This window comes from Juglans microcarpa x Juglans regia, chromosome 3D (assembly GCF_004785595.1).
Source record: "Juglans microcarpa x Juglans regia isolate MS1-56 chromosome 3D, Jm3101_v1.0, whole genome shotgun sequence".
Lineage (NCBI taxonomy): Eukaryota > Viridiplantae > Streptophyta > Magnoliopsida > Fagales > Juglandaceae > Juglans > Juglans microcarpa x Juglans regia.
In genome coordinates this window covers 5,364,426-5,390,879 of record NC_054598.1, presented here as the reverse complement: position 1 = coordinate 5,390,879, position 26,454 = coordinate 5,364,426, and the positions used below count along the sequence as shown (strand labels likewise).

The 26,454-nt window shown below is 36.3% G+C and overlaps 3 protein-coding genes across 6 annotated transcripts; 2 read left to right on the top strand and 1 right to left on the bottom strand.

Moving 5' to 3' along the window:
- Positions 1-4,599: 4,599 nt before the first annotated feature.
- Positions 4,600-10,922, top strand: LOC121254305 (SUMO-activating enzyme subunit 2-like). Of its 4 annotated transcripts, XM_041154295.1 has the most exons (12): positions 4,683-4,757; positions 4,844-4,910; positions 5,029-5,118; positions 5,812-5,895; positions 5,981-6,199; positions 6,636-6,737; positions 7,463-7,915; positions 8,031-8,260; positions 8,932-9,025; positions 9,145-9,327; positions 9,495-9,592; positions 10,264-10,922. In XM_041154295.1, the coding sequence occupies exons 2-12, from the start codon at positions 4,878-4,880 to the stop codon at positions 10,613-10,615; spliced, it is 1,938 nt and encodes a 645-aa protein (XP_041010229.1). In that variant the 5' UTR covers positions 4,683-4,757; positions 4,844-4,877; the 3' UTR covers positions 10,616-10,922. The 4 variants fall into 4 exon arrangements, with proteins under 4 accessions (XP_041010228.1, XP_041010229.1, XP_041010232.1 ...); XM_041154294.1 differs by having other exon boundaries at positions 4,600-4,910; XM_041154298.1 differs by lacking the exons at positions 4,683-4,757; positions 4,844-4,910 and adding an exon at positions 5,671-5,723.
- A 1,818-nt stretch (positions 10,923-12,740) lies between these two features.
- LOC121254304 (probable receptor-like protein kinase At4g39110) lies at positions 12,741-15,975 on the bottom strand. The gene has a single exon (XM_041154293.1). The coding sequence runs from the start codon at positions 15,969-15,971 to the stop codon at positions 13,182-13,184; it is 2,790 nt and encodes a 929-aa protein (XP_041010227.1). The 5' UTR covers positions 15,972-15,975; the 3' UTR covers positions 12,741-13,181.
- Positions 15,976-18,780: 2,805 nt separating this feature from the next.
- On the top strand, positions 18,781-25,516 carry LOC121254302 (26S proteasome regulatory subunit S10B homolog B-like). Its single transcript, XM_041154292.1, has 10 exons — positions 18,781-19,059; positions 19,995-20,114; positions 20,320-20,456; positions 20,599-20,760; positions 20,846-20,932; positions 21,078-21,164; positions 21,319-21,456; positions 21,621-21,812; positions 21,892-21,990; positions 25,108-25,516. The coding sequence occupies exons 1-10, from the start codon at positions 18,957-18,959 to the stop codon at positions 25,180-25,182; spliced, it is 1,200 nt and encodes a 399-aa protein (XP_041010226.1). The 5' UTR covers positions 18,781-18,956; the 3' UTR covers positions 25,183-25,516.
- The last annotated feature ends 938 nt before the right edge of the window (positions 25,517-26,454 follow it).

Genomic DNA, 26,454 nt, shown 5'->3' with positions numbered 1-26,454 from the left:
AGATGGGCCTCCATGCTCGCCACTTTCTCTCCGTCGTTCCCTTAGTATTTCGAATTCAAGCTTGTGAAAAACGCTCTTGCATTTCCATTTATTTTTCCCTCTACCCGTGCTCTGAGAAGATTTTTCGGTTTCATCTTTCTTCATCTGCAAATCTAGTTGTGCGGCAACTCTCCTCCTTTTTTTTCTGATAATAGCTTGCATTTTAATCTCCATGGTATTGTTACTGTTTTGCTGCAAATTTGAGTCTTCTCTTATCATCTCTTGCATTATTTTTCATTGGTTTTACTCTTCAGGTTTTGGGCAGGGGGCTTTGGAGCTTAGCATTTATTTCTTTCAACTTTGTAAGTATATGTTTTATTAAGTATTCTGTTTATTTGTTTTGTTCTGGTTTCATGTATTGATTTATTCATTTATAGTTTAATTATGTATAATTTTATTCTCATTCGACTCAAAAGCTCCCTATACCTAAAAAAAAAGTTTACAATAGCATAAAGAACACAACATAATAAGCATATGGTAGTTTATGACATTTTAAACTAAAAAAGCTTATGGGTTTTATATTCTTCATTTCAAAATTATGAAATGTTAGTTATATGCAATAGATATTTACTTAAATTTATTTATTAATTTTTAGTAACTTATTGATAGAAAATTAGTGTGAAATATGCAAATCTTGAAAGTAAAACAAGATCTTTTTTCTCTAATAGTTAACATAAAATAGATTAAAAAAGGTATAGATGATTACCTTAAATCCATGAAAATTTGAATATCTCTCAATAGCATAAATATCAATATAATCTGAAACTAAAATAAAGAGAATTTTGATTTTGGGATTTAGAAGATAAAATAAATATAAACCATATATTTGAAGAACTAAAAAATGCTGATTAATATATATCAATATTTTCAACTAGAGTAAATCCCTAATATAGGGTAGTTTATGATATTTTAAACTAAAAAAGTTTATAGATTTCAGATTCTTCCTTTTAAAATTTCAAATTTAGGATAGTTTAGTTTGATACTTTTAAAATTATGAAATGTTAGTTATATGCACCAGATGTTTACTTACATTTTTTTATTAATTTTTAGTAACTTAATAATAGAAAATTAGTGTGAAATATGCAAATCTTGAAGGTAAAATATGATTTTTTTTTCTCTAATGGTTAACATAAAATAGATTAATACAGATACAGATGATTATCTTAAACCCATCAAAATTTGAATACATCTCAACACCAGAAACAAGATTTGGACGAATGATATTAAGTTTAACGAAAAAACAATAAAAATTGTTAAAACAAAATTTACTATTTTATAGCCACTTTATATATATAAAGATATATATTCTCTTCTTTTATTCGAATAAATTGCTCATCTTAGAGCCCAAAACCATAATATATTGAGCCACACCCCTACAATAAAAGACTAACAAATCAATCCGATAACAAGTGTTCAACGAATCAAGCCATGTGAGAATGTCGCGGTTTAGATAGTGAGTTAGATGAAATGATTGATAGTGAGTATAGATGAAATAAATTTGAATAAAAGTTGAATAAAATATTATATTTTAATATTATTATTTTTTTTAAAATTTAAAAAAGTTAAATTGTTTATTATATTTTGTATATAAATTTAAAAAAATTGTAATGATGAGATGAGATGAGATGAAATACTTATTGTATCCAAACAGAACCTAAGTCTAAGGGTTTATTTGGATAGAGAAATTATCTCATCTCTTTTTAAATTTTTACATAAAATATAATAAATAATTTAATTTATTTAAATATTAAAATAATAATAATATTAAAAAATAATATTATAATAATATTTTATTTAACACATGTAAAACTATTTCACCTCAGTATCTAAACCAACCTTAAATTTGTCAATTTGACCGAAGATAACGGAATAAACGTATGGACAGTATGCGAAATGCCAAAGGACAGTGTTAGGGACGCCCAACCTGGCGCCCCTAGTGTATTTCTAATTCTTTTAAATATATTTAAACATTTAAAAAATTATACACATTCATAAAAAAAAATTACAATTAAAAAACACTAACGGTCAAACTGAGAAAGTTAGTTAGCATTTTCTACACCAAAATATGGGATGACTTCCAAACAAGCCACGTGTCCTTCGTGGGCACACAGATATTACTCTTGCTAGAGATCCACCAACTGAATGGTTAGACGAGGCAAGACAATACATTGTTGCCATAATTCGTTTATTTTATTAATAAGTATTTATTATTTCACGCTAAAATTAATTAAAATTTATGTTTTTAAACAGGTATGTAAAACACATTTAATAAAATCTTTATATACTATATTTTGATTTAAAAAATAAATTTTAAATTTTGAATCATATAAATTAAATATTATCATTTAAATTATATAAATAATATACTCTGTATATCGATTTGAGAATATAATAACTCAAAATCAACAGATATGTCTTATTCAGCGTTTTAGGTACTTTAAATTTCAATCTATCATGTTTTAGATTAATTTATTTATTTTTATGTACTTGTAGACCTTGTTCTAGCATTAATTCGACATGTAGAAAAAAGCCAAATTGACAACTAAAACCAAATGCATGGTTCTTAAAGTCTAAGACAGATATTTACATCAAGACTTGCAAAAGTGATTATATTCGCTCGTACAATTTCAATACAATAATCTTGCAAAAGTAATTCTCTCATTTTAGCCCACAACTTGTCAATATAGAAAGTCTTCAAGGTAATTAGTTGTGGAATATAATAAAAACTATGCGGTTGATACTTTATCTCTCTCTTTTTTTATATAGTTTTTTAGCTGAATATGCAACAAAAGTGTAAAAAAGATAGGTAATATTTTCAATTCTGTGTGCATTAAACTGACTAATTAGGTAAGTGAATAAAATATGATTTAATGTAGAAGGTAGTTTAGGATGGCACTTATTGATGAGCAATCATATTCTAATATGGAATAGGAAATCTTAGTCAACGTGTCGGCTATATGGTTAGGTGGGAATGCTTCCATATTGTCAAATATGATAAGGAAAATGCTTGCCAGGTGGTTTCGATTCAATTTTTTGTTTTTTCAATTTAGTGATTCACAAATTATTTTTTAAAGGTGTTGTATTTTGTTAAAAAATTATGGCCAAATGACTTTATTGAAAAAATGTCTCGTGCTACATCGATGGATAGATGTAGCACGCCCCATATGTTAAAGCCCTGCATTAGGTTATATTTGGATGTCGAGTTAAGTTGAGTTAAGTTTTTTATAAATAGTAGTGGGTTTAAATGGTGGGGTGAGTTTTATGGGGTTCACCTAAAATGAGTTTATATGTATTTATGAGAAGTTGAAAAAGGTTGTGGGTTCTGTGTGTATAAAAGTGTTGAATTGAAAAAGATTGTGAGTCTCATGTATAAAAAGATTTTGAGTTGATATGAGTTTAGTGATTTAAAAATTAGATGTTTGAATGTTAGAATAGATATAAAGCTGAATCGAACTTAGCTCAGCTGAGTTCAATCAATGAATCAAACACAACCTAAAAGTAAAGGAAGGTGTGTGTGCAAAAGAAAGCATCTGTTAAGGAAATCGAGAGTGGATCCAAGAATTCCTACAGAGAAGTGCAATGCATTTTTTTATTTTATATTTTTTTGTTCACGCATTTTAAAATATATTTAAACATTTTAAAAAAGAAAAAAAATCCACAAACTCATTTAAAAATATTTTTTTAATAATTAAGTAAAAAAATAGAAAAATTAAAATTAAAATTGATAAATTTTGTCAAGATGCACCCTACAGCATTTTCTAAAAAAACATGATCCCATCAATCGCTATAAAAACAAGTTACATATTTACATAATATTATCATTTATCAGTATCACGATGGGAGTTCAAACTTAAGTGTTGGAACGTGAGACTTGGTAAGGTGATTGAAAATGTTGAACATATTAAACTAACAATTGAAAAAAATTATTTGCACAAAGAGTAGATAATTGGCATTTTCTCTCTTTTAGAAAAAAAGAGTGGATAATGAAGCTCATTAGGGCCTGTTTAGATTTAGTGGTGAGATGAAACATTTAATCTCATCTTATTTAATTTTAATTAATAATAATTATTATTTATAAATTATCTTAATTCATCTTATTATTCAAACGGTCTGATAATAATAGATAATTTATTAATAAAATATTACTTTTAAAATGTATGAATTTTCATCTCATTGGTCATTTCAACATTAACACAAGTAAAAAGTAACACGCCCATCATCAAGTCCCAATTTTCTCAACTTTGAAAAGTAAATTTAAAGTTTTATCTAATTTATTTATTTTGCGAGAATAATAATAATAAAAATAGAAAAAACAATCTTAAAAAAACACGAAGGCTGCCTCCAAAGTCCAAACTCCACCTTTGGAATAAAACGATTATCCAACCCGAGCGAGAGACTAGAGAGTGGAGACTCGGGAAAATAAAAAATGCCAGCTCCCAAACACCACCTCAGCTCAGACCATCGACAGTGAAATCCACGCCTCCGCGAGAGAGAGAGAGAGAGAGAGAGAGAGAGAGAGAGAGAGGACTACCTCAGAGAAGGAGCGAGATATAGGGAGAGAGCCTTGTTACTTGTATCACTTTTTGCTCCCTGCTACTATTTATCTTTTTTCCTTTTTTATTTGGCGCCTCGGCTTTGCTGCTGCCCCTTTCCACGAAGGCTTCGGTGATGACCTCTTAGATTCTGCCGACCATCACCATCTTTCTCTCACGTCCCGCGTTCGGTTCCCCACAACCCTTCTCTCTCTCCTTCCTTCTCTTTCTTATGCTACATAATATCAACGTTTCGTATTCCAATTTCGCAGTCACTATTCCTCGTCTCTGTCTTCTCCTCCTACCATGGCTTCCCAGCAGCAGTTATCTGCCATAAAGGTACACCAGAAAATACCCCCCCCCCGGGGGGGCAAAACCCTATGCGGTTTGGTTTTAAATTTCTCTCCGAACTCTGATTGAAGTAAGTTTTATGGGTTTTTTTTTTGGGGCTTTGTAGGGCGCGAGAGTGCTTATGGTCGGGGCAGGTGGTATCGGTTGCGAGCTGCTCAAGACTCTTGCTCTCTCTGGCTTCCAAGATATTCATATTGTGAGTATATTTGACTTTTGCTATTGTTATCTTCTTATTTCTTACATTTTTATGGACTCTTATGGATGGGTTTCTTTTTACTTTGCTTTTACTAGGGTTTTGTTATTTGAGTGGGTTCTAGGGTTTACACGGTTTAATTCCTGTGTTCCACGTCTCATTTTCCAGTTGATTGAAGTTGATGTGTTCTTCTTCGGAGGGTTTAGTGGTTGCTTAGGGTTCCTCTGATGGTGGTTATGGGAAATTGTAACTTGAGGTTTGGGAAATTTGATTTTCTACTTTGTACTTACTTTCCTCTTGAAATCAAGGGCAAGGAGGGAAGAAAAGTTCTCATGCTGTCTTTAATCTTTTCCCCATACATGCTATGCCGTATATGATCATGAATTTTGTAAGCTTGAATTTCCCACTTGGTTCAGTACATACAAATTTTTATTTTATTACTAGTTCGCATGTGTTGTAGTTATAGACAAATGAGCCTAAGTCTCGTGGTTATTAACTTCGTTAGCAGTTGAACCGACTCATTTATGTTGATGTTCATATATGGTATTCAACTAGTTAGTTTGAGCCCCGACTTCTCAGTTCAGCACAGGATTGTCAAGCTTGACATGGTGGGAACTCCTTCATCACTTACTGTTATTCTGTCTTCTTTGCCTCCTACATCATTTTTCTTGTGTATTTGTTAATGCTAATTTGCAGATTGACATGGACACCATAGAAGTGAGCAACCTCAACAGACAATTTCTATTCCGGCAATCACATGTCGGGCAATCCAAGGCCAAAGTAAGTACATCATCAAAATCCTGTAGTAATTTTTTCTTGTGCTGGCACTTCCTTTGTACGATCTTCTCATAGAATATTCCACCAGGTTGCTCGGGAAGCTGTCTTAAAATTTAGGCCTCACATAAAAATTACACCATACCATGCAAATGTCAAGGATCCTGACTTTAATGTGGACTTCTTCAAGCAATTTAATGTTGTTCTGAATGGACTTGACAACTTAGATGCGAGGCGACATGTGAATCGCCTATGCTTGGCAGCTGAAGTCCCTTTGGTTGAAAGTGGAACGACTGGCTTCCTTGGACAGGTGATCTACTATCTTATAGATGTCTGAAATATGTTATCTAATGTTATACTAAAACAGCTCTATGATATGGAATTTATTCAATTATGCTTTTTTGTCTGATATCTTTCCTTCTTTCATAATTGTATTGGCCCTATGTTTATACGTGCACACACAAATTTCAAAAAGTGGATTTGTTAGCTCACACAATCCATGCAAATCACAACTCTAATTTATGTTGCCAGAGATGTTTCGATCCAGGAAAATTAGATTCTGGCCACATTTATAGCATCTGTAGTGTTCACATGGATGGTTTGCTTATAACATTTGTATGGTAATTTTTTTGATCGGAACAATTGTATGGTAATTATTCCATGCAGTCAACTTGTAGCATACTAGATTGCTGTTCCTTCACTGACTATGGTTAATTTTCCCTCTTTTTACTACTTTGTGGAAGCAGGTAACTGTACATGTGAAGGGAAGAACAGAGTGCTACGAGTGTCAGCCAAAACCTGCCCCAAAAACATATCCTGTCTGTACCATTACCAGTACTCCATCAAAGGTATTTCGCATGTTTATTGGTTGTCATTGTTTGGTTTTTCAGTAACTGTTTCAGTATGTTTGTATTAGAAAACTCGAGCCTTTAGTTGGCAGTAGTTAGCTGTGAACTAGAACTAATACTTTTTTGCTAGACAGTGTATTAATGCATATTGAGTTCTTATAGAAGTAGTACTTACTGCTGATATATTTTTTTATCTTTGTATTTTTAAGCGAGAATTCCTATAATAATGAGCATATGACATAGGGGGTTGGAGGCAAAGCTGCATTTGAGAGGCATCCAAGGGACCAAGAACAATGTTCAATACTGTGCTATCCGTTAAAAATGAAACTTCCCTTTACAAGAGACATGAAAGCTTTAACTGGCAACTTCTAATTTATTTTGTCCACAGTTTCTTTGGACTTTAAATAGATTGTTGTCTGCAAATGCAATTTCCATTCTAATTGAACAATTAACTCAAAAATGCATAATCTTGTACCATTTCTACAAGCTTAGAGTAATTAAATTTTTTTTTGGACTTTAAATAGATTGTTGTCTGCAAATGCAATTTCCATTCTAATTGAACAATTAACTCAAAAATGCATAATCTTGTACCATTTCTACAAGCTTAGAGTAATTAAATTTTTTATTTGGTAAATGATAATTGTTCAGAAGGGTTAAATGACTCATCATCCTGATGATTCTTCAGATAAGTCCAGGGCTATGACATCTTTCTTTAATTTTTGCAGTTTGTTCACTGTATTGTTTGGGCAAAGGACCTTCTTTTTGCAAAGTTATTTGGAGACAAGAATCAGGAGAACGATTTAAATGTGCATTCTACTGATGCTGCTAGCTCATCAGAACAGGCAGAAGATGCATTTGAACGTAGGAAAGATGAAGACATTGAACAATATGGAAGGAGAATATATGACCATGTGTTTGGTTATAACATTGAAGTAGCTTTATCCAATGAAGAGACATGGAAAAACCGTAATAGGCCAAGACCTGTATATAGTAGGGATGTTTTGCTCAATGGACTGGCTCAACAGAATGGAAATATTTTTGGTGCAACGGATGACCCGTCGTCAGTATCTGCTATGGCATATCTGGGAATGAAGAACCCACAAGATATATGGAGCCTCATGGAAAATTCTAGAATCTTTTTGGAGGCTTTCAAACTATTTTTTGTGAAGAGGGAGAAGGTTTGGCTTGAATGATTGGCTGTATTTGGATGAAGCTCTTAATTATTTTTTATCTTTCCCATGCCAACTACATTCATTGTATTTTTATTTCTTATTCTTCTCTGTGGGCAAGCAGGAATTTGGGAACCTGACTTTTGACAAAGATGATCAGTTAGCTGTGGAATTTGTTACTGCTGCTGCAAATATAAGGGCTTCTTCTTTTGGAATCCCCTTGCATAGCCTTTTTGAAGCTAAAGGTATTGCTGGTAATATTGTCCATGCTGTTGCAACAACAAATGCTATTATTGCTGGGTTGATTGTAATAGAGGCAATCAAGGTGCTGCAAAATGATACAAACAACTATAGGTGTGCACAGTTTTTGTTCTTTTCTATTTGTTTGTTGTTCTATTGAAATATGTTTTTTCCTTTAGATTTTTGTATGAGTTTATTCTCCCTATTGCTGTGATGGTGAAAGCAATGGTCTTACAGTTTTTGTTTCGTGTGGATTCATGTTCATTGAGTTGCAGTTATTTGCATAGGGTGGCTGCCTTGCCTTATTTGTTAATGAGCCTTCAGGATCTGAATTCATTGTCACACACCCACACGCATATGTTTCATTAAAGAAAATGTTACTTTTGCTGACACGCAGCTGGTAAAAAACGAAAAAGAAGATGCTGTATGCATACTGATGTAAGTAAATTCATGGTTGTCCATTCAAGTAATTTGTCTTTGGTTGGCTTGATTTTAGGGGTAAAGGGGAAGGTTCTACTTGCAAAGCCCATTGACATATTTTGTTTTGTTCAAGTGAGTAAAGTAGTTTCAACCCCAGGATAATGTAAATACTACTGTTAATAATTTTTAGATTAAGAACTTGTGAAGGACACCGATCAATATGGAAATTTTGATTGCCTTTTTACCATGTTAAATGCTGATGAGGTACTGTTTCTGGAGATTAATTTATAGTATGAGCTGAGTAGCATTTTTCCCCTCAATTTATTCTTGTGGCTGCTTGTCTCTGATCTGATTGGGATATATAGGATGACATATTGTCTAGAGCATCCAACAAGGAAGATGCTGCTGATGCCAGTGGAACCATTTGAACCTAACAAATCTTGCTATGTTTGTTCAGAGGTATGTTAGATCTCTATTCCTCTCCCCCTCCAGTACCACATTTAACTTTGTTATTTATTTTTAATTGCCGTGTTATTCTCAATTGCAATGTGCTCATATTTGATATGACTTGAAAATAGACACCACTAACGCTAGAGATCAATACTCACCGTGCAAAGTTGCGAGACTTTGCTGAAAAGATTGTTAAGGCCAAGCTTGGGATGTACTTTCCACTTATTATGCATGGGTCGGCACTTCTTTATGAAGTTGGTGACGATCTTGATGAAGACATGGTAGCAAATTATGCAGCCAATCTTGAGAAGGTATCTTTCTTTCTTTCTGATTAATATTCACGTGTCGTTTGTTATCAACGTATCTTTGTTGTCTCTCTCTCTCTCTCTCATTTGAATTCAGGTGCTGGGCTATGCCTACTCTATATCACCAATAAAACTCTTGTTTACTGATTAAAAAAAAATAAAATTACATTCAGGTGCTGTGTGAGCTCCCTTCTCCAATTACTAGTGGGACTACCATCACAGTTGAGGATCTAAAACAGGAACTTACTTGCAATATCAATATCAAGCACAGGTTTTTCTTTACCTCATGTATATGTTCGAGTATAAGCTTCCTATCTAATGTGTGAAGTCCTTGTTCGGATTCACAATTTTCCCAATTATGTGGATGGCTTCAATTGACATTTAAACTTTTGGCATTTGTTTTCAGATGTTATTTGTCAAATATTTATACTTTCTCATGATATCGTTTACTTTTATGTGCATAGCTTTTCTGATTTATTTTTTTATAGATAAAAAACTAAATATGTGCATATAAAATTTGAATTTAGTTTGTGGATACAGGGACTCTGCACCAGAACCTTTTTGAGTAAATTCTGTGAAATGGTATTTTTGTGAGTAAGTTATGTTATGAAAATAGATTTTTGGCTTAAATTAGTCTCATTTTTGAAGTGACAAACGGAATGATTTTACTTTGTTCTAGAAGTCACTTTTTACCAGGCATTGCTTGGAACTTTGCCTTTAACATATAAGATGTGTGGGTGGGTTTTGTAATCAAACTTCAACTTGTAAACTGTGATAAAAAAAAGTTGGAGAAAAGTGGTGCTTTTTTTTTTTTTTTTTTTTTTTGGGGGGGGGGGGGGGGGGGTGGTGGCAAGTTTGTGGTCCATTTACATGATCTACTTACTAAATTCTTTCTGTATACATATTTACTTCAAAAAAAAAATCTGTATACTATTCTGGCAGAGAGGAATTTGATGAAGAAAAGGAACCTGATGGAATGCTCCTCTCTGGATGGACTCAATCTTCTTCGGTGGAGAAGGATGATAACAAGTCTATTGTCAACGGTGGGAGCACATCAAATGCATCACAAACTGTGCCAGGTGATTCTGAAAAGAATGATGAGATGGGAAGTGTTCCTTCTGGGAAGAAAAGGAAACTGTCTGAGGTTCCTGATGCTGCTGCTCAAGATCCTTTAAGTGTTACTGATAGTGATGGAAGTAGAAATCATGGGAAATTAGAATTGGTTGATGACGATGATGACCTTCTCATGCTTGACGCTGACCCAGGCATTAACAAGAAGAAAAGGTTGCAATAGTCCTTGCTTGGGCTTAATTCTCAGGGGTGCATCTTACATCCTAATTTTGTACGATTAGGGAGATATGGTGATTCTTTTGGTGCTCATAATGGTTGTTTTAGGTCTCAATATTTAGTCTTTTGCTCGAGTTAGACACAATTAGTTGGTCTCTCCATTCCCTTGTATGGTTTACATGGTAGCAGCGACGTGTATTTTTCATAGCTAAATTAACTAAAGGTTAGTTGGACTGTAGCATTGATGGAGATTGACCCAAACGAACTCGGTGATTGACTTAATGACCATATTGTTACAACTTTCTCAGGTGCTACTTGAGACTTTTCTTTTTTTGGACAGCAATCTTTGAGTGCATGTAATATTTCTTTTTAAATCATAAGATGCAAGGGCATCAAAGGTAGCATTCAATTCGTCCAGCTAGTAGAGAAGATGCTCATGCATGATATGAAAATGCAAACTTGGGAATTGATTCTTGCTTCATTTGAAAAGGCATAGTTCATTGCATTAAAGAGGGTTTGAAATACAACTACAGAAAATGAAACCTTTTACATGTATTGAAATTTGAATTTATATACGTTGTGGAGAAAAAACTTTCAATTAACGTAAGGAGTGGCACATTGAGTGCTACTGGAAAATCTTCTACATGGCGAAAGATTGATGTCCTTCCTCTCCGAATATTTCTTCCTCTTCTTAGCTTCTGGATGTTCAGGTTTCTTCAAATCCTCAAGGCAACGAACATCAGCCATGCAAGTAAATGTTCTCGATTTTCCCGAGTAATACCTTGACAGTCCTCTCCTGCTGAAAAATGAAAACATCTATTACTTTGAGCCATATGAACCAAATCAGCTTCAGTTGGAAAAGAAAACAACAACAAAGCTTGCTTACTTCTGTGGAAGATTTGTCTTAAGTGCATCCATGTCAAAGGTCCTCATGCTGACAATATCGTTCTCCATGTTGGCTTCAAACAGAGAACAATAGAGAGATGAGGAAGAAGGTGTTGATTGTGAAGGCTTTATATACACAATATTCACACGAGAGAAAGTTGGTGGATGTATCGTTTGAGACGTATTATTGGGGAGGGATAAGAGTAAGACCTCACACGTAATGGGTAGGAATTTTCATTCGGGTTACCGATAAACATGGGCTTGTTTGGAGCCTCTAAAAACTTCACCCACAGCTTTTAGTTTTTGGTTCTCAGACAGAGACGTGACCACATCCTTATCTACACGCCCTCTGGTTCGTTCAACAGACCTACCTTTTTTTCTGAGGCATCTCTGCTTTATGCCCCTAATCGCCCTACATCCCTCGCAACCTTTCACATTCAATCGTGGTGGAGAATTAAAGATAATTTAGACCGTCTACTTTGGGTAAATAAAGTGCAATCACTTGCGTGCACCCCCACTTGGATAGACATGCAGCACACAACTCTAGCACATATGCTGACCATCGCATTCCTTTATTCCAATCCCTATGGTCTATCCTACGTTTAAATTCTCCAATTTGGGTGAGATTTCTGTGTTTGCCTTTTACCAGCCTGATTTATCCTTTTGATGTGCCAGACCAAACCGTGTGTTACTTCGGCCCAAATTTGGTTATTTTGCTGGTGTTTCGTTTGGACAACCTGCACTTGTTTGATCACTGATCGTGCTGAGAATACTTATTTTTTGGTCATTAAAAGTCATCATAATCAAATAAGTACTATATGGGTTTTTTGGTTTTAATAAATTTTCTACTTGTTCCATGTGGTAGTCCAGGGGTTTGGGGTTTAGACCATCCAAAGATTCCAAACTGCTTGTAGGAGGAAACTTTTCGCTTGAATATGACCGTATTTCCACACACATTTATTTATTCGCAGCTGTGATTTCCAGTCACTATTTCTGTTTTCACAACTATATATGAACGCTATAGGTTGAGCAGAATGCAAGTGTTTATATATGTATATTAAGGCGGTTCGGTCATAGGCAGATGCAAATTTCAGGGGTGGGAGGATGAGAGGAACGGTCTTTAGATACTCGTATATAATTTGAGTCTTTTTTTTTTCCCTCCTTCTAAACAGGGTAAAGAAGTGATGATTATTGAAGGATTAAGTGCTTTACCCATGTCCTTGGTCACATAAATAAGACCGATTCGCACGCAGATAAAATCATTATCCTTAACTTGCTGAAAAAATCACTCTTTAAGTTGCATACTCTACCCTGAATACAAGTACAAAACATGATGCTCTAATATAATAGTAATATTGTATAGTATTACTAGTAGTGCAGGGCATACATCCTTTCATATAACAGTACATTAATCATACGATACAGACAATACAGAATATGGCCATGACTATGGGAACCTAATAATCCAGTCCAGAGAGGAGAGCTAGTGCAGATGAACAATCATTTTGATAGAGCATTGCACACCATTATATGAGAAAAGTGGAAGCGCACAAAGCTTGGAATTTTGCTAATATGTCCCACTCATGATAAAGCAGTAAAACCATCACCACCACCATTACCAATGATATATTGAACTTCCAGCAGATGCTTAAACTCGTACTGATATAGACCCCCATTCCACGTGTCAATTACCTGCCATTGAGATTAGCAAACTGGGCAAACATTGCTGTTCCTGAATGCTCATCAATGGCCTGAACTTGAGCTGGAGTACTGTTATTCTGTTCTGGATTAGAGACCGGACGACTGTCAGAGGTGGGAGTAGGTGGGGTATCCACAACAGCAGGAGAGGCTGGAACAGTGGCAGAGGATTTGGTTTCATCCTCTTCCTTTCCTTGTGAGAAAGCCTCTTGAAGCTGAAGAGCATACTCCAAATTCCACAGCACATCTCCCATTGTTGGCCGGTCCACCCCATGTTCGGCCAAGCACTTCTCAGAAGCCTCGGCAAACTTTTTCATTGATTCAGGATTTATGGAGCCAACAAGTAGAGGGTCAATGATTTTATCAAGCAAGCCCTTCCTCTTCCATTGCATTCCCCAATCAGCCAAGTTAACTTGTTCCCGAGGGAGCGCCGGGTTAATGGCAGGCCTTGCACAGAGTGCCTCAAGCAGAACCACCCCAAACGAGTACACGTCCGACTTATCTGTCAATTGCTGCCTCCTGAAATACTCAGGGTCCAAGTACCCGAAGCTTCCCTTCACTGCAGTACTTACATGGCCTTGCCCCATGGGAGCATCCTTTGAGAGCCCGAAATCAGCAACTTTGGCAGTGAAGTTTTCATCAAGCAAGATGTTGGTGGTCTTAACGTCACGATGGATGATACCCTGTGCAGTGCCAGTGTGAAGGTAGTGAAGCCCCCGAGCCGCACCTATGCAGATTTCCAGCCTCTGCTTCCATGACAATGGGGGCAAGTCCTTGCCATACAAATGATCCCTGAAAGGACCATTGGACATGTACTCATAAACTAATATCATCTCCGAGTTTTCGTCGCAGTATCCAATCAGGGACACCAAATGCCTGTGCCGTAGCTTCGACAACATCTGAATCTCGGTCTGGAATTCTGTAATGCCTTGTTCAGATTGCGGGTTCCCGCGCTTGACTGCGACTTGAGTCCCATCATCGATCTCCCCGAGATACACATTTCCAAAGCCACCAACGCCAATCACTGCATTGGAATCGAAATTCTTGGTTGCCTCCTGCAACTCCGCGAATGAGAAGTACCGGCCCAATCCCAAAGTTGAGGAGTAAAAGTTGCTCTTCTGAGATCCCAAAGAGTTCTTGCTTGTCATGAAGCTCGTGTCACCGGCATGAAGAGGAAGCAACCACGAAGAGAAGCTGTTTCTCTTCTGCCAGTCTTGAGGCCGCTTGTGCCACTTGATCACCATTGCACCAAGACCAATAAAGGCTCCAAACATCATCGCAAACCCTACTGCAGCCACGGTATGGCGGGTGCTCCCGTTAGCTACCCTGTCTCCATTGACCCCGAATTCTCCGTCAAGACTATTCACCGAATTGCTTAGTTTCAAGACCTCTAGACCGTTCAAGATGGCGTTCAAATCACCAGAACCCAATTTAGATGGACCAATCTGGACACTTAGTCCATTAGACATCAAGGAAGCGTTAACCACAATATCCTTGTAGTAAGCCATCGCCAAACCATTCAGGGTGTGAGACAAATCCAAATCAGATATCGCCATTTTCCCATTAATGTAGACGTTGAAGTAGAGGTTATTGAGTGCTTTGCTCACAATGTCACAGAAATGAAGCCTAATGAGGTATCCAAAAGCCGAGTCTGCCTCAAAGTTCCATGTCACATTGAAATTAGGCTGGCTAACCTGCGCATCGGCCATTTCAACAGCAGAAGCATACACCGCTTGTGGGGCGATCTGGGGCGTTATCCCCTCGGGGTACTTTACTATCGTGGTCGCAACGGAGACGCTCTTCGCCAAGCTTGTGGACTTGAGGTACGACTCGTCGGGCAGCCAAGTCCTTCCGAGCGTGTCGTTTCCGGAGGTGATGAGGGGTCCTCCCATATTAAGCCGATACGAGGTTTGGTAAGCGTATGTAGAAAGCCCCGAAAAATCTCCTACAGGCGAAAGCTCGTTGGCAACGTCGGTGATCAAGTCGTCGGGAGCCGAAACCACCTCAATGGCATTTATGAAAGCAGCGGAATTCTTCATGGGCACGAACTTGATTGAGAATAGTGGTTCGGTCACGTTAAAAAGATACTCCTTGAGGACGTATTTTGAGCTGTTGTTCATGTTGAAGCTATGTAGAAGCACATACTTATCGGTGTTGACAGAGAAAGTGGCCTTCATGAGGTCGAATTGGTCATTGTTGAGGGGGTAGAAATGGAGGCGAACCCAATGCCAGCCGGGCCGGGTCAAGGGGAAGGAGTACGTGGCTTCCTGGACAAAGATCCTCGCAGACAAGTAAATAGGCGAAGGAACATCCGCTTTTTCGACTGAAACCTTGATGTCATCCTTGGCTAGTAAGAATTGCTTGGATTGCCCTTCTGTTTTGAAAACTCTTCCGTCAGGAAGAGTGGCTAATTTATCGGCGCCAGAGTCAATGAGGAAGTTGTCCTGGGGAACGAAGGGAGCGAAGGCCGAAAAGGCTGTGGTGGAGGAGGAAAAGAAGGCGTAGATAAGGACCAGGAGGACAGCCATCGATGATGAAGAAGGTGATGGCAAGGAGGATAGAAAGAGATTGGCTAAGGGAAACTTTCTTGGTTTCTTTCCTATCTCCATCCCTCCTGGGCGAGGAGGTGGGTCGAATGGAGGAGAGAGACTAACAAATGGTCTCGGAAAAAAAATGAGTCTTTCTTGTTTGTCTATAATGGGTAATTCCTTATCGGTTTGTTGCTGTTTTCCTGGGAATAGCTGGAGAGAAGGCATTGCCAGCCTGAATGGAGTTTGCATTTCCCAATAATAAGGCAATGTTTGTGGAGATAGATTTTTACTGTGGACATTTTCTGTTGGGTTTGGCTCCTTTTCTTGGCAGTACCAACAAATTAACGGTCATAAACGGTTCTAAAGATTTGAAATGGTCAAACACCATTCCTGTACGTTCCCCCTCCCCCCTCTCTGTCTCTCTCTCTCTCTCTGTCTCAGTTTGAAGGACTGATAGCTAAGAACTCAAACGTGTTCTATACAGGACATAGAAATGAGGGAATCAAATGAGATTGCGTTAGAAAGTTACGAGGATGGAAGAAATAAACTCTTGTTGAGGGTCATAAAACAGCTCTGCTACCACAATCCGACCCAGCTCTGGTTCCATACAATGTTGAATCCTCCAACTCTGTCCATCCTCGAAGCCACGGCTGTCTCTACAACATGACCGTGGTTTGCCGCTATATGATCTGCAACCTTTTTACAGTACTCTTTTCCTGTCTTGGCTCTGTATTCTTCCCTGTATTTATACTTCGAACTTGCATTATTGAGTTAATCTAATGCTTGACTAAATTTTAATTTTAGTCGAATGATTCCGTGTCTTAATGGTGCAAGTTAATGCTCTTCATCTTTTGTTTTTCCTATTTTTCTAAGAGAAGTGTTAGATCTACGATTAATCTTATCAAAGTCAATTTATAAATTAAGATAGTTTAATGTGGTATGATGGTTAATATATTTATTATACAGTAAAATGTAATTTATAATCTGAATTATCACATTATATTTTTCTGATATTCATTTATAAATGAAGTATTTCTTTTTTTTAATAGTTTCGTTTAAAGTTTTTTCGATTTGCAATTTTCTATCATCACCTCCTTAGTCTGTCACGTTAATTTTCATAATTTCTATTAATTTATCTCATTTAATCAATATCAATACAATTTTTTAAAATTTTCATCTAAAATAAAATAAACAATTTAATTTTTTAAATTAAAAAAAAAATATTATAACAATAATTTATTTAATTTTTAATTTTAATTCGAACTCCTCTTTTTTATAAATACAATTCGATGAAAAAAGAAATCTCGCTCTAACATACACGTAATTATGTCGTTTAGTTTTTAGTCAGTTTCTGACATTTCTGAATTTTCCACGCAAGTACCCTTGGTAAAATGATGAAAAAAAAAATTCTCATAAAAAAAAAAAACTAATAAAATTATCAAAAACCATATGTGGGGTTGGCAATGGGATGGTCGAAGAACTACTCTTTCATCCGTCTACGTGGCCTCCTCACTCTTCTAATAAATAGCAACGTAAGAGAAATGATATTTGTAATTAAAAAATGTATAAGTATAGTGTAATTTTTTTTTATAAAAAATGAGTAAATAAATAATATACATAAAAAAAATTAAATTTTTAATAATAAACTATATTTTTTTTTAAATAATTGATTGATACTTACGTATTCAACGATTATATATAACACTATTATAAATTTAAAGTGTACAAGGCTTGACATTTTATAAAATAATAAGTATTAATTAAAAATTAAAAAGGGATTCTCCCTTCTCTTGTTTAGAGATAGAAACTCTCAATTCTCTCGAGAAACTCAATTAATTCAAGTGCGTTTGTTGGAGAGGACACCCTTCTCTCATTTTCCTTTCCATTATCGCACTGTGTATACACTTTAATGGTAGTTTTTTTTTTTCCTTTCCCCTCAACCGGTTTGGTTTTGGTCAGATCTATTGTACTTTGGTCGCCAACATTCGACCCATGCCCCACCATGCCATTCTACAACTGCCGATCTACTGGGACGGAGTGGAACCTTGCTAAAAAGCTCTGCATCTGGCCCTCACGTGCAGCTTGTTTTTGCCCGTGGTCTTCACGCTCCGCTGCCATGATGCCTTCATCGATTGCACGCACCATACTAGCAAATTCCTCACATTGAGATCTTTTAGATTTGCCTGGCCTTGCCTCCTTATCACCGGCGCGTGGTTGCCACACGCCACCACAAATGCGCATGAAGACAGATGACTGGCCGCAGATTAGTCCATCTGATATCGTACTTTTAACTATCACTTTTCCTAATTAATGATATTGAAAAATAGACTACGGATCTCTAAAAAAAAAATCTTAAAACAATAAACTGTAGTGCACCCACAACTTTCACCACTTCTAGTAAAGGTTCCACCGCTATTGGCGGTAATTCCATAGTTCACATGACTTTACGAACTATTAAGTAGTTTCTTTTAAGACCGTGCATTCTTTGTAGGGCATGGGTGGGGACAAAAAAATTGGTCCCAAAATCTATTTTTTTTTACCACCTTTGTACTGTGATTATTGTACTAGGTTGTTTGTTGGGTAATCTCACTCCCTCATCATGTATCATCCTTTCCGTTTCTAATAAAATTTGATTGCTTAGAAAAAAAAGTATTAATTAAAAATTAGTTTTTTATTTTTTATGAATATATGATAGAAGTCGTTTTTAAAAAGAAATTGCATAAAATTTATATATTTAGAATTTATACAAATCTTTATTCTAATAAATAATGCCAGAAAATTATAGATCCAGATATTTTTTTTTTGGAGGGTAAACGGTACAAAGTTTATAATTATTCGGTTTTTTTTTTTTAAAAAAAAAATGCTGGTAGAGTTCTTCAAATTTATCTTTCGATCTTATTATTTTAATTTTTTTAAATTGTTACTTAATAATTAAATAAATAATTATTAATAAAATTATATATATTTTATTCTTTTCAATAATTAAAAATATTAAAAAAATTTAAAAACTAAAAAACAAAATTATAACTAGCGGTTCGCCAGCGGTAAACTCTGGCCGGCCCGCTAGCAACATCCTTTTTATTTGCGTTTTGTTCATTTTACTTGCCAAGTTTTCCACAGACTCTCTCCTTCTCTTTATCGGCAAGGCGAAACCCAATTCCTTAGTTTCATTCCTTCTGAGCTCCAACGAAAGCTGCGAATCGCTGACTTTCAGATTGCTAGTGTACGGCCAAGATGTCTAGCGAGTCAGAGGAAACTGTGCGACGTCGTACAGCGCTCACCGAGCACCGCAAAAAACTCCTCTCCCATAAGGAGCTCAAATCCAGAGTCCTCGTAGGTCAGCTTCACCAATCCCTTGCATCAAAACTAAATTTTTATTTTTTTTATTTTTTATTGCTTTTCTCTGTTTTCTTTTGAAAGAAAACTTTCCCAAATTCCGATCCATTTCTAGGGTTTCATTAAGTTTCATTTCCGGTTGATTTTAAATTTTAGTTTTTTAGTTTGATTTACTTTATTTGTTTGGTTGTTGCGTGAGTGTTTTATATTTTTTGCATAAGATATTATTTGTTAGATATGAAATTCGCTTTGGCCTTGGTGTGTAGTGGAGGAACGAAAAAAATGTCGAGTTTTTCTTGGAGCCACGTTAGACATTCTGAATGGCTTTGCCAATTAGGCTGTGTGTTGCTTTAACTTAGTATTTGAGAGAGGGATAACTTTTTTCCCCTTTTTTTGAACTGTGGTGATTTAACTGGAATCAGTTTAGTTAGTTCTACAAGGGAAATAGTTTTGAATTGGGAGCTTGTCGATGCGACTATTGTCAGCGCATACTTTATGTATTGTATATTTGCTAGTTTTATAGGCTATTAAGTGTGAAATTATTCGGTCGTCTATGCAAGGGATGGTGGTTTGTTTAACATTTTTTGCCACCTTGGTAAGTGCATGCTGGGGTTAATTTAGTCAAAAGATCTGAACTTGTTGGAAAGAAACTGATATGAGGTGTTAGGTACCGCCTTAACCCAAAAAGTTTGCAACAAATTTGATATGCTTTGATGAATAGAAATTGCACTGCCTATAAAAATAAAAATGAAATCTTGGGAGTGTCACACTCTTTTGAAGTCTTCTATAATTTTTTTTCCTGGTATTCGAGATAGATCTGTACCAGATTTGATCGTCTTGTATCTATGGCTTACATTTCTGAAGTGTTGGCATTGTCCTGTAATTTTGTTCTTACACTTGGTGTAAGTAACACTTTTTAGATTTGGCTTTATGCAGTGAGAGAGAACTTGAGGGCCGCAAAAAAGGAATTCGGTAAAACTGAAGACGATCTCAAGTCCCTTCAAAGTGTTGGCCAGATCATAGGCGAAGTTCTCAGGCCTCTTGACAATGAACGCTGTAATAGAAACTTTATTTCTCCTCATTTTCAATAGTTGATCTAAAGTTTTATGCTTTAGCATTTCTGTTGTCACTATCGATGCTATCAATAAGCTGTTTGTGCAGTTATTGCGAACTTGTGCAGTCTGTTTCACGCATTTCCTTGTTCTGCTGGTTGGTTTTTGACCTTTGTAGAACTAATGAAATATCATATCTGCTGTTTCAGTGATAGTTAAAGCAAGCAGTGGACCAAGGTATGTTGTTGGCTGTCGTAGCAAGGTTGACAAGGAAAAACTAACTTCAGGAACTCGAGTGGTGCTTGATATGACTACTTTGACAATCATGCGGGCACTTCCTCGTGAAGTAAGTATCCATACCGTGTTCAATTGGATATTTTAGTAGATGACTGTGCTGATTATTATTTAATTGACCCGATTTAGGTCATCAAATCTTCAAATTGTTAAGATGTTTGTCTTTTCTTTTATGATATAATGTTGTTCTACAGGTTGATCCTGTTGTATATAATATGCTTCATGAAGACCCAGGCAATGTTAGCTACTCAGCGGTGGGAGGGCTGTCAGATCAAATTCGAGAACTTAGGGAATCCATAGAACTGCCTCTCATGAATCCTGAGCTATTTGTTAGGGTGGGAATCAAACCTCCCAAGGTAATTGCATTTAAACCAATCTTGTGTTAATTAGTGGTCTTGGTAACAAAGAATGTCAATGGAGAAGTAATGTCAAGTGTTTCAGGGTGTTCTTCTCTATGGACCTCCTGGTACGGGAAAGACATTATTAGCCAGAGCAATTGCAAGCAACATTGATGCCAATTTCTTGAAGGTTTGACTTTGCTTATGATGCATATCCTTGTCTGGATTTATTGATATGGTGTTCCCATTTAATGTTACTTACCAAAATACAAAAAGAATTGTTTAGCTTGTTCGTTACATTGAATCTTGATGTTCACCTTTTGTTGTGGATATAGATAGTATCAAGTGCAATAATTGATAAATACATAGGCGAGAGTGCAAGATTGATACGGGAAATGTTTGGTTATGCACGTGATCACCAAGTAAGTGTTCATATTGCATGAAACAGTTGCCAGTTTTTGAAAATGTCCCTTATAAGAAAAAAATGAACATCAAATATAATATTTTCTGAAAATGATCTAGTTCTTTTTAAATGTCAAATAGAGTTACTTCTTACTGTTGATTTCTGTGGTAAAGCCATGCATCATATTTATGGATGAGATAGATGCCATCGGAGGACGTCGTTTCAGTGAGGGAACAAGTGCTGATCGTGAAATTCAGAGGACACTCATGGAGTTGCTTAACCAGCTGGATGGTTTTGACCAGCTTGGGAAGGTGATTTCGGAACACCTTTTGATTCGGTTGAACTCTGCAATTGTCAATTTTTTTGTGCATAACCTATATACACTACACGACTTCACATTGCTACAATCTACAAGTTTTTGAATGCACTGCTATGTTTGTTATGGAAAGGTGACTATGTGGTCTTGGTTGCCTAGGTTAAAATGATCATGGCCACAAACAGACCAGATGTGCTAGACCCTGCACTTCTTCGTCCCGGACGACTGGACCGGAAAATTGAAATTCCATTGCCTAATGAACAGTCCAGAATGGAAATCCTCAAAATCCATGCTGCTGGAATTGCCAAACATGGTGACATTGACTATGAAGCAGTTGTAAAACTTGCTGAAGTAAGCTAGTGATATTGTTTAGTACGATTTTATTCTGATCCTTTGCCCCCTGATGTTTGATTTCCTGCTTTTGCCTTAGGGTTTCAATGGTGCTGATCTTCGTAATGTTTGCACTGAGGCTGGGATGTCTGCTATCCGGGCAGAACGCGATTATGTCATCCATGAAGATTTCATGAAGGTAAGGTGTTGCTTTTATAAAATCATATTAGATACGTTATTTCTTAACAAGAATCCTTCAGTGATTGTCATATTTTATTTTTTCATGCATTTTATTTTTTCTTATGAAAGAGGACAAAGCCTCAAGTTTATTGATAAACCCTCACTTATGGTAGAGGAATACCATGTTAACAAGCCGACACCAAGACTATACAAAAACCAGAAACCACCTAAATTAAATAAAACTAGAGGAAAAAAAAAAAAACGTGTGGACTGTGTATATTCAACCCCATCATTTACACTGTAGCACAGGCAATGCAGCTCTCTTTATTCTAAGAGTTCCTATGTCTCTTGTGCCTGACTAGATCTATCTTGTAGTCCCTTTTGCACCCTGTTTAGCCAATATATCTGCAACTTAGTTTACTTCTCTGAAAATGTGTTTATTTTTTATTTTTTATTTTATAAGTAAGTAATTTTATTAATACGAATGAAATAGGCATAGCCCGTGTACACAGGAAGTATAAAAAAGAACACTTAAATACATTCTAAGATCAAGAGAATAAAGACAAGAAGTCATGTACATTGTTTCCATTTAGCACAATGGCTGAAAACCAAAGCATTAAAGTGTGTAAGAAAAAATTCTGCAGTTCTGCCATTGTGCGCTTCCTATCTTCAAAACACCGCTCGTTTCTTTCTGACCAAATACACCATAGGATGCACAACAGAATCATTTTCCACACTGCTGCCAGTTGAGGACAGCCCTGAATCTCCCTCCAACAGGCCAATAAATCCAACCCCCTCAAAGGCATAGCCCACTTGAAAATGTGTTTAATTGAAAGAACCAAATCATTTGATAGGCATAAGATTCTGTCCCAATCCTCTCTTACATCCCAGGTAAGAAGGCTATATCCATTCCCCCAATTTACAAGAATCTTTGAATCAGTCTCAACCCCAACTCTGCTTAGGTTTCACCTTATGCAAACTTTAAGACCATCTAGCAGAGCACATACCTCAGCCATTGTGTTTGTTCCCCATCCATAGCAGGCAGAAAAACCTACAATCAAATCCCCTCTTGAACTTTGGATTACCCTGTGCCCACCACAAACACCTGGGTTGCCCAAACTACACCCATCAACATTCAGCTTGACAAAACCTGAGGCTGGAAGGTTCCATTGCAAAACCAAAACTTTTGGTATTTTGATACCTAAGAAGTTAATGCCTAATTGATGCATAATGGCAAGATCAAAATTACTAACTTTCTTGCAAGGAGATAATTTCATCATCTGTTCAGAAAGCAGAAGTTTAATCTTAAAACATATTGTGCTTGTCGACTCTTTTTTATCTTCCATGCAAACTGTACACCTATGAAGCCAAAGACACCAGCTGATAATAGATGGTAGCAAACCCAAAATAATACCTAGTTGGGGAGACAGCATCAGCCTTCCGGAACCTGGTCTCTGTCATCTGTTGCAAGCTCCTTCCTTCTATTTTGATGCCCAGTAAGCTTGCAAAATAGTCCCATATCTCAGAAGCAAATGAACTTGAACACAACACATGGTATAACAAGTCAATAACTGGTTTTTCACAACAGTTACACTTGGAGGCTAATGAAGTATTCAAACTTTTGAATGTTAATGTCAAAGGGCAGGCTGCCCATAAAGCTCTTCCACATAAAAATAGAAATTTTTGATGGCATGGCTTTGCGCCAAACCCACTTGGCCCAAGTGACTTTCCATATGCTCGCTCGGGTGTAAGACCATGCAGATCTAGTTGTGAAAATCCTTTGCTAGAAGCTTTCCATATTGGATAGTCATTCCCTTCTCTGATCCATAATTCCTTTTGTCACTATTTGGTTTATTAAACTCTACCCCAGTAGTTCTTCCATTTTTTGTCTATTCCACCCATCAGTTCACCGTACCTCTTTAACCAGTAGCTGAGGTCGAGAAATCTGCTCCACTTTATCTGCCAGCAAACCTAGTTGAGACCAATTATCAAACCAGAAGGAAAGATTTCCTTGCTTCGCTAGCCAACCAGGGCCACGGATCACATCTGGAAGGACTAATGTAACCTCTTTCCAGAAACTAGAGTCTTGTCGAGCTGCTGTGATGAGAAAAAGGATGTGCCTGTGTAATGCATTATATGTCCACGGCTTGTCTGAGAGATGCTCTATTAGTTTTAACCATAGATGTAAGAGTATAATTTCTTTCCTCAAGAAAACCTTAACGAGTTTCCGTTTCTTTTGTTTTCATTTAGGGTATGCTTGGGTAATGATATGAGAATTTTTTTTTTTTTGATAAGTAGGTAATGATATGAGAATTATGTGAATAGTAGTGAAATGATTTGTTAATAGTAGTGAAGTGGTTTGAAGTTAAAATATTTTATTGAGTTTTGAGAAATGAGGGAGGAAAAAATTGAATAAAAATATTCTAAAGTTAAAAAACTGTTTGAATATAATTTTTGTTTTGAAATTTGAAAAAATTATATTGTTTTTTGTGTTTTGTTTAGAAGTTTGAGAAAGTTGTAATAATTAGATAAAAAATGTGAATATTTGAAATTAAAAAGTGTTTTGTATTTGAGTGATGTTTGTGCAAGAAATTATGAGAAGTTTTGAGATGAGAATCTCACTTCCCAAACGTGGCCTTATTGTTCTTTTTGTTTGGTTTCCGTGCTGGCAATTAGATCACCCGGTTTGTATTCGCAATCCATCTCAACTCATTTCAATTCATCTCAACTCATCTCACTACTATTCATTACTATTCATCAATTTTAATTCACAATCTCACTACTATTTATAATCCATCTCATTACTATTTACAACCCATCTCAACTCATCTTTAAATCCAAACGACACCACACGGAACTGAAGTGCTACTTTCTCTAGACATCAGGGCACGTGCACGGTGCACTTGAGTGATCCCTGTGGATTGGTGTTGTTCAGAACATATGTCACTCAATCTTGTCTGCTTCTGTCCAGTGTTTTGAATAATTGGTCCTGAAGGTTCAAGCTTTGAAATATGTTTTTCTGTACCTATATATATATATATATATATATGAAAATAAAAGAGGTTTTTTTGTAGCTCGTTCTGTGCGTGCTTTTGCTGGATTTCTTTTCTAAGTTATACGGTATTTGTTGTTTCAGGCTGTCCGGAAGCTGAACGAAGCAAAGAAACTCGAATCAAGCGCTCACTACAGTGCTGATTTTGGGAAGGACTGATGATATCCAGCTACTCGGGCCCCCTTTTTTTATTGCAATCGTGTGCTTTGTTTACATCTTTCTTCGAAATTCCCTTGGGCGAAGCTGACGCCATGGGATTGAGAAATACTTGGGGTCATCTGATTGCTTTCCTTACGAGGATTGGAATCTTCTTTTCCCTTCAATTATTTTAGGACTATTATCTATGTTGCCGGACATTCCCTTGATGATACATCAAATCCACTCTTCTTTTTGTTTTTGTTTTTTTATTTTTTATTGCTGTTGCATGATTCCCATACGACGGGAAGTATCTGAATTATGATTTTTCTGCGATCAAAAAGTATTTTTAAACGAAGATAGAGTGCCTTAATGGTGTAAAGATTCGAGGGGGATGTTCCTTGGGTGTTTGGTACAGTTGGTAGGACATTGAAGCACCTAATCTCTATTGATTTGGATGTTTATTCGGCTAGACGTCGGCTTGATTGACACGCCATTTCTCAGACAGCGACACAGCCCAAACTCAAAACCGGAGATGCCACCTCTGAGAACGGACAAAAAAGTCTTCGCCACTCGGACGTCTCTGAGCTTCAATCCAGTCCCGAGTCCCACGTGTCCCCATGAATACTGCCTGTTGACAAGACAGGCACCCAAAATGGGAATAGAAAGGTTTGATCCGACAGACCAACCATCCTTTTTGACGCCCCAATCTTTTTAAGTTCAAATACATTATCACCGACATTGTTTAAGTACTTCATCATTCCATTTACGTAGACAACTTGTTCTCTCTTCCCACCCTCCCAACGCTCGACACCTAACCAAAGAAATTGCTCTCTTTAACTTCACAAGTTACAAAATAAGACGATTAGCGTCGTAAGCTATAAGCAATTTGTGCATTAAATTACAAATAGACTAGAAATTGCTTGATTCACGTTTGTTCCAAATTCAAAACAGAGGTATGAACTTGAAAGTTCCTTAATTATTATTTAATTCTAAAGAAAAAAGTTTTGAGCCTCCCCCCCAAGAAAAGAAAGAAAGAGAGAAAAGCTTGACATGGCTCATTTTTTTTTCTTTTAATTATTTATAATTTTTCGGGTAAATCGCACAACTTTATAGAATAATATTAAAAAAATATATAATATCTGGAGGATAAGTCCATAACACGTTGAGAAAAGTGGTGAATACGAATAAGAGGAGGATCAGCCTCCTATAACAAGTTGAGAAAAGCAGCCAATGCCACATATACATACGCTGCTTATTATTCACAAAAGCAAAAAGAAGAGACTTTTAGGAATA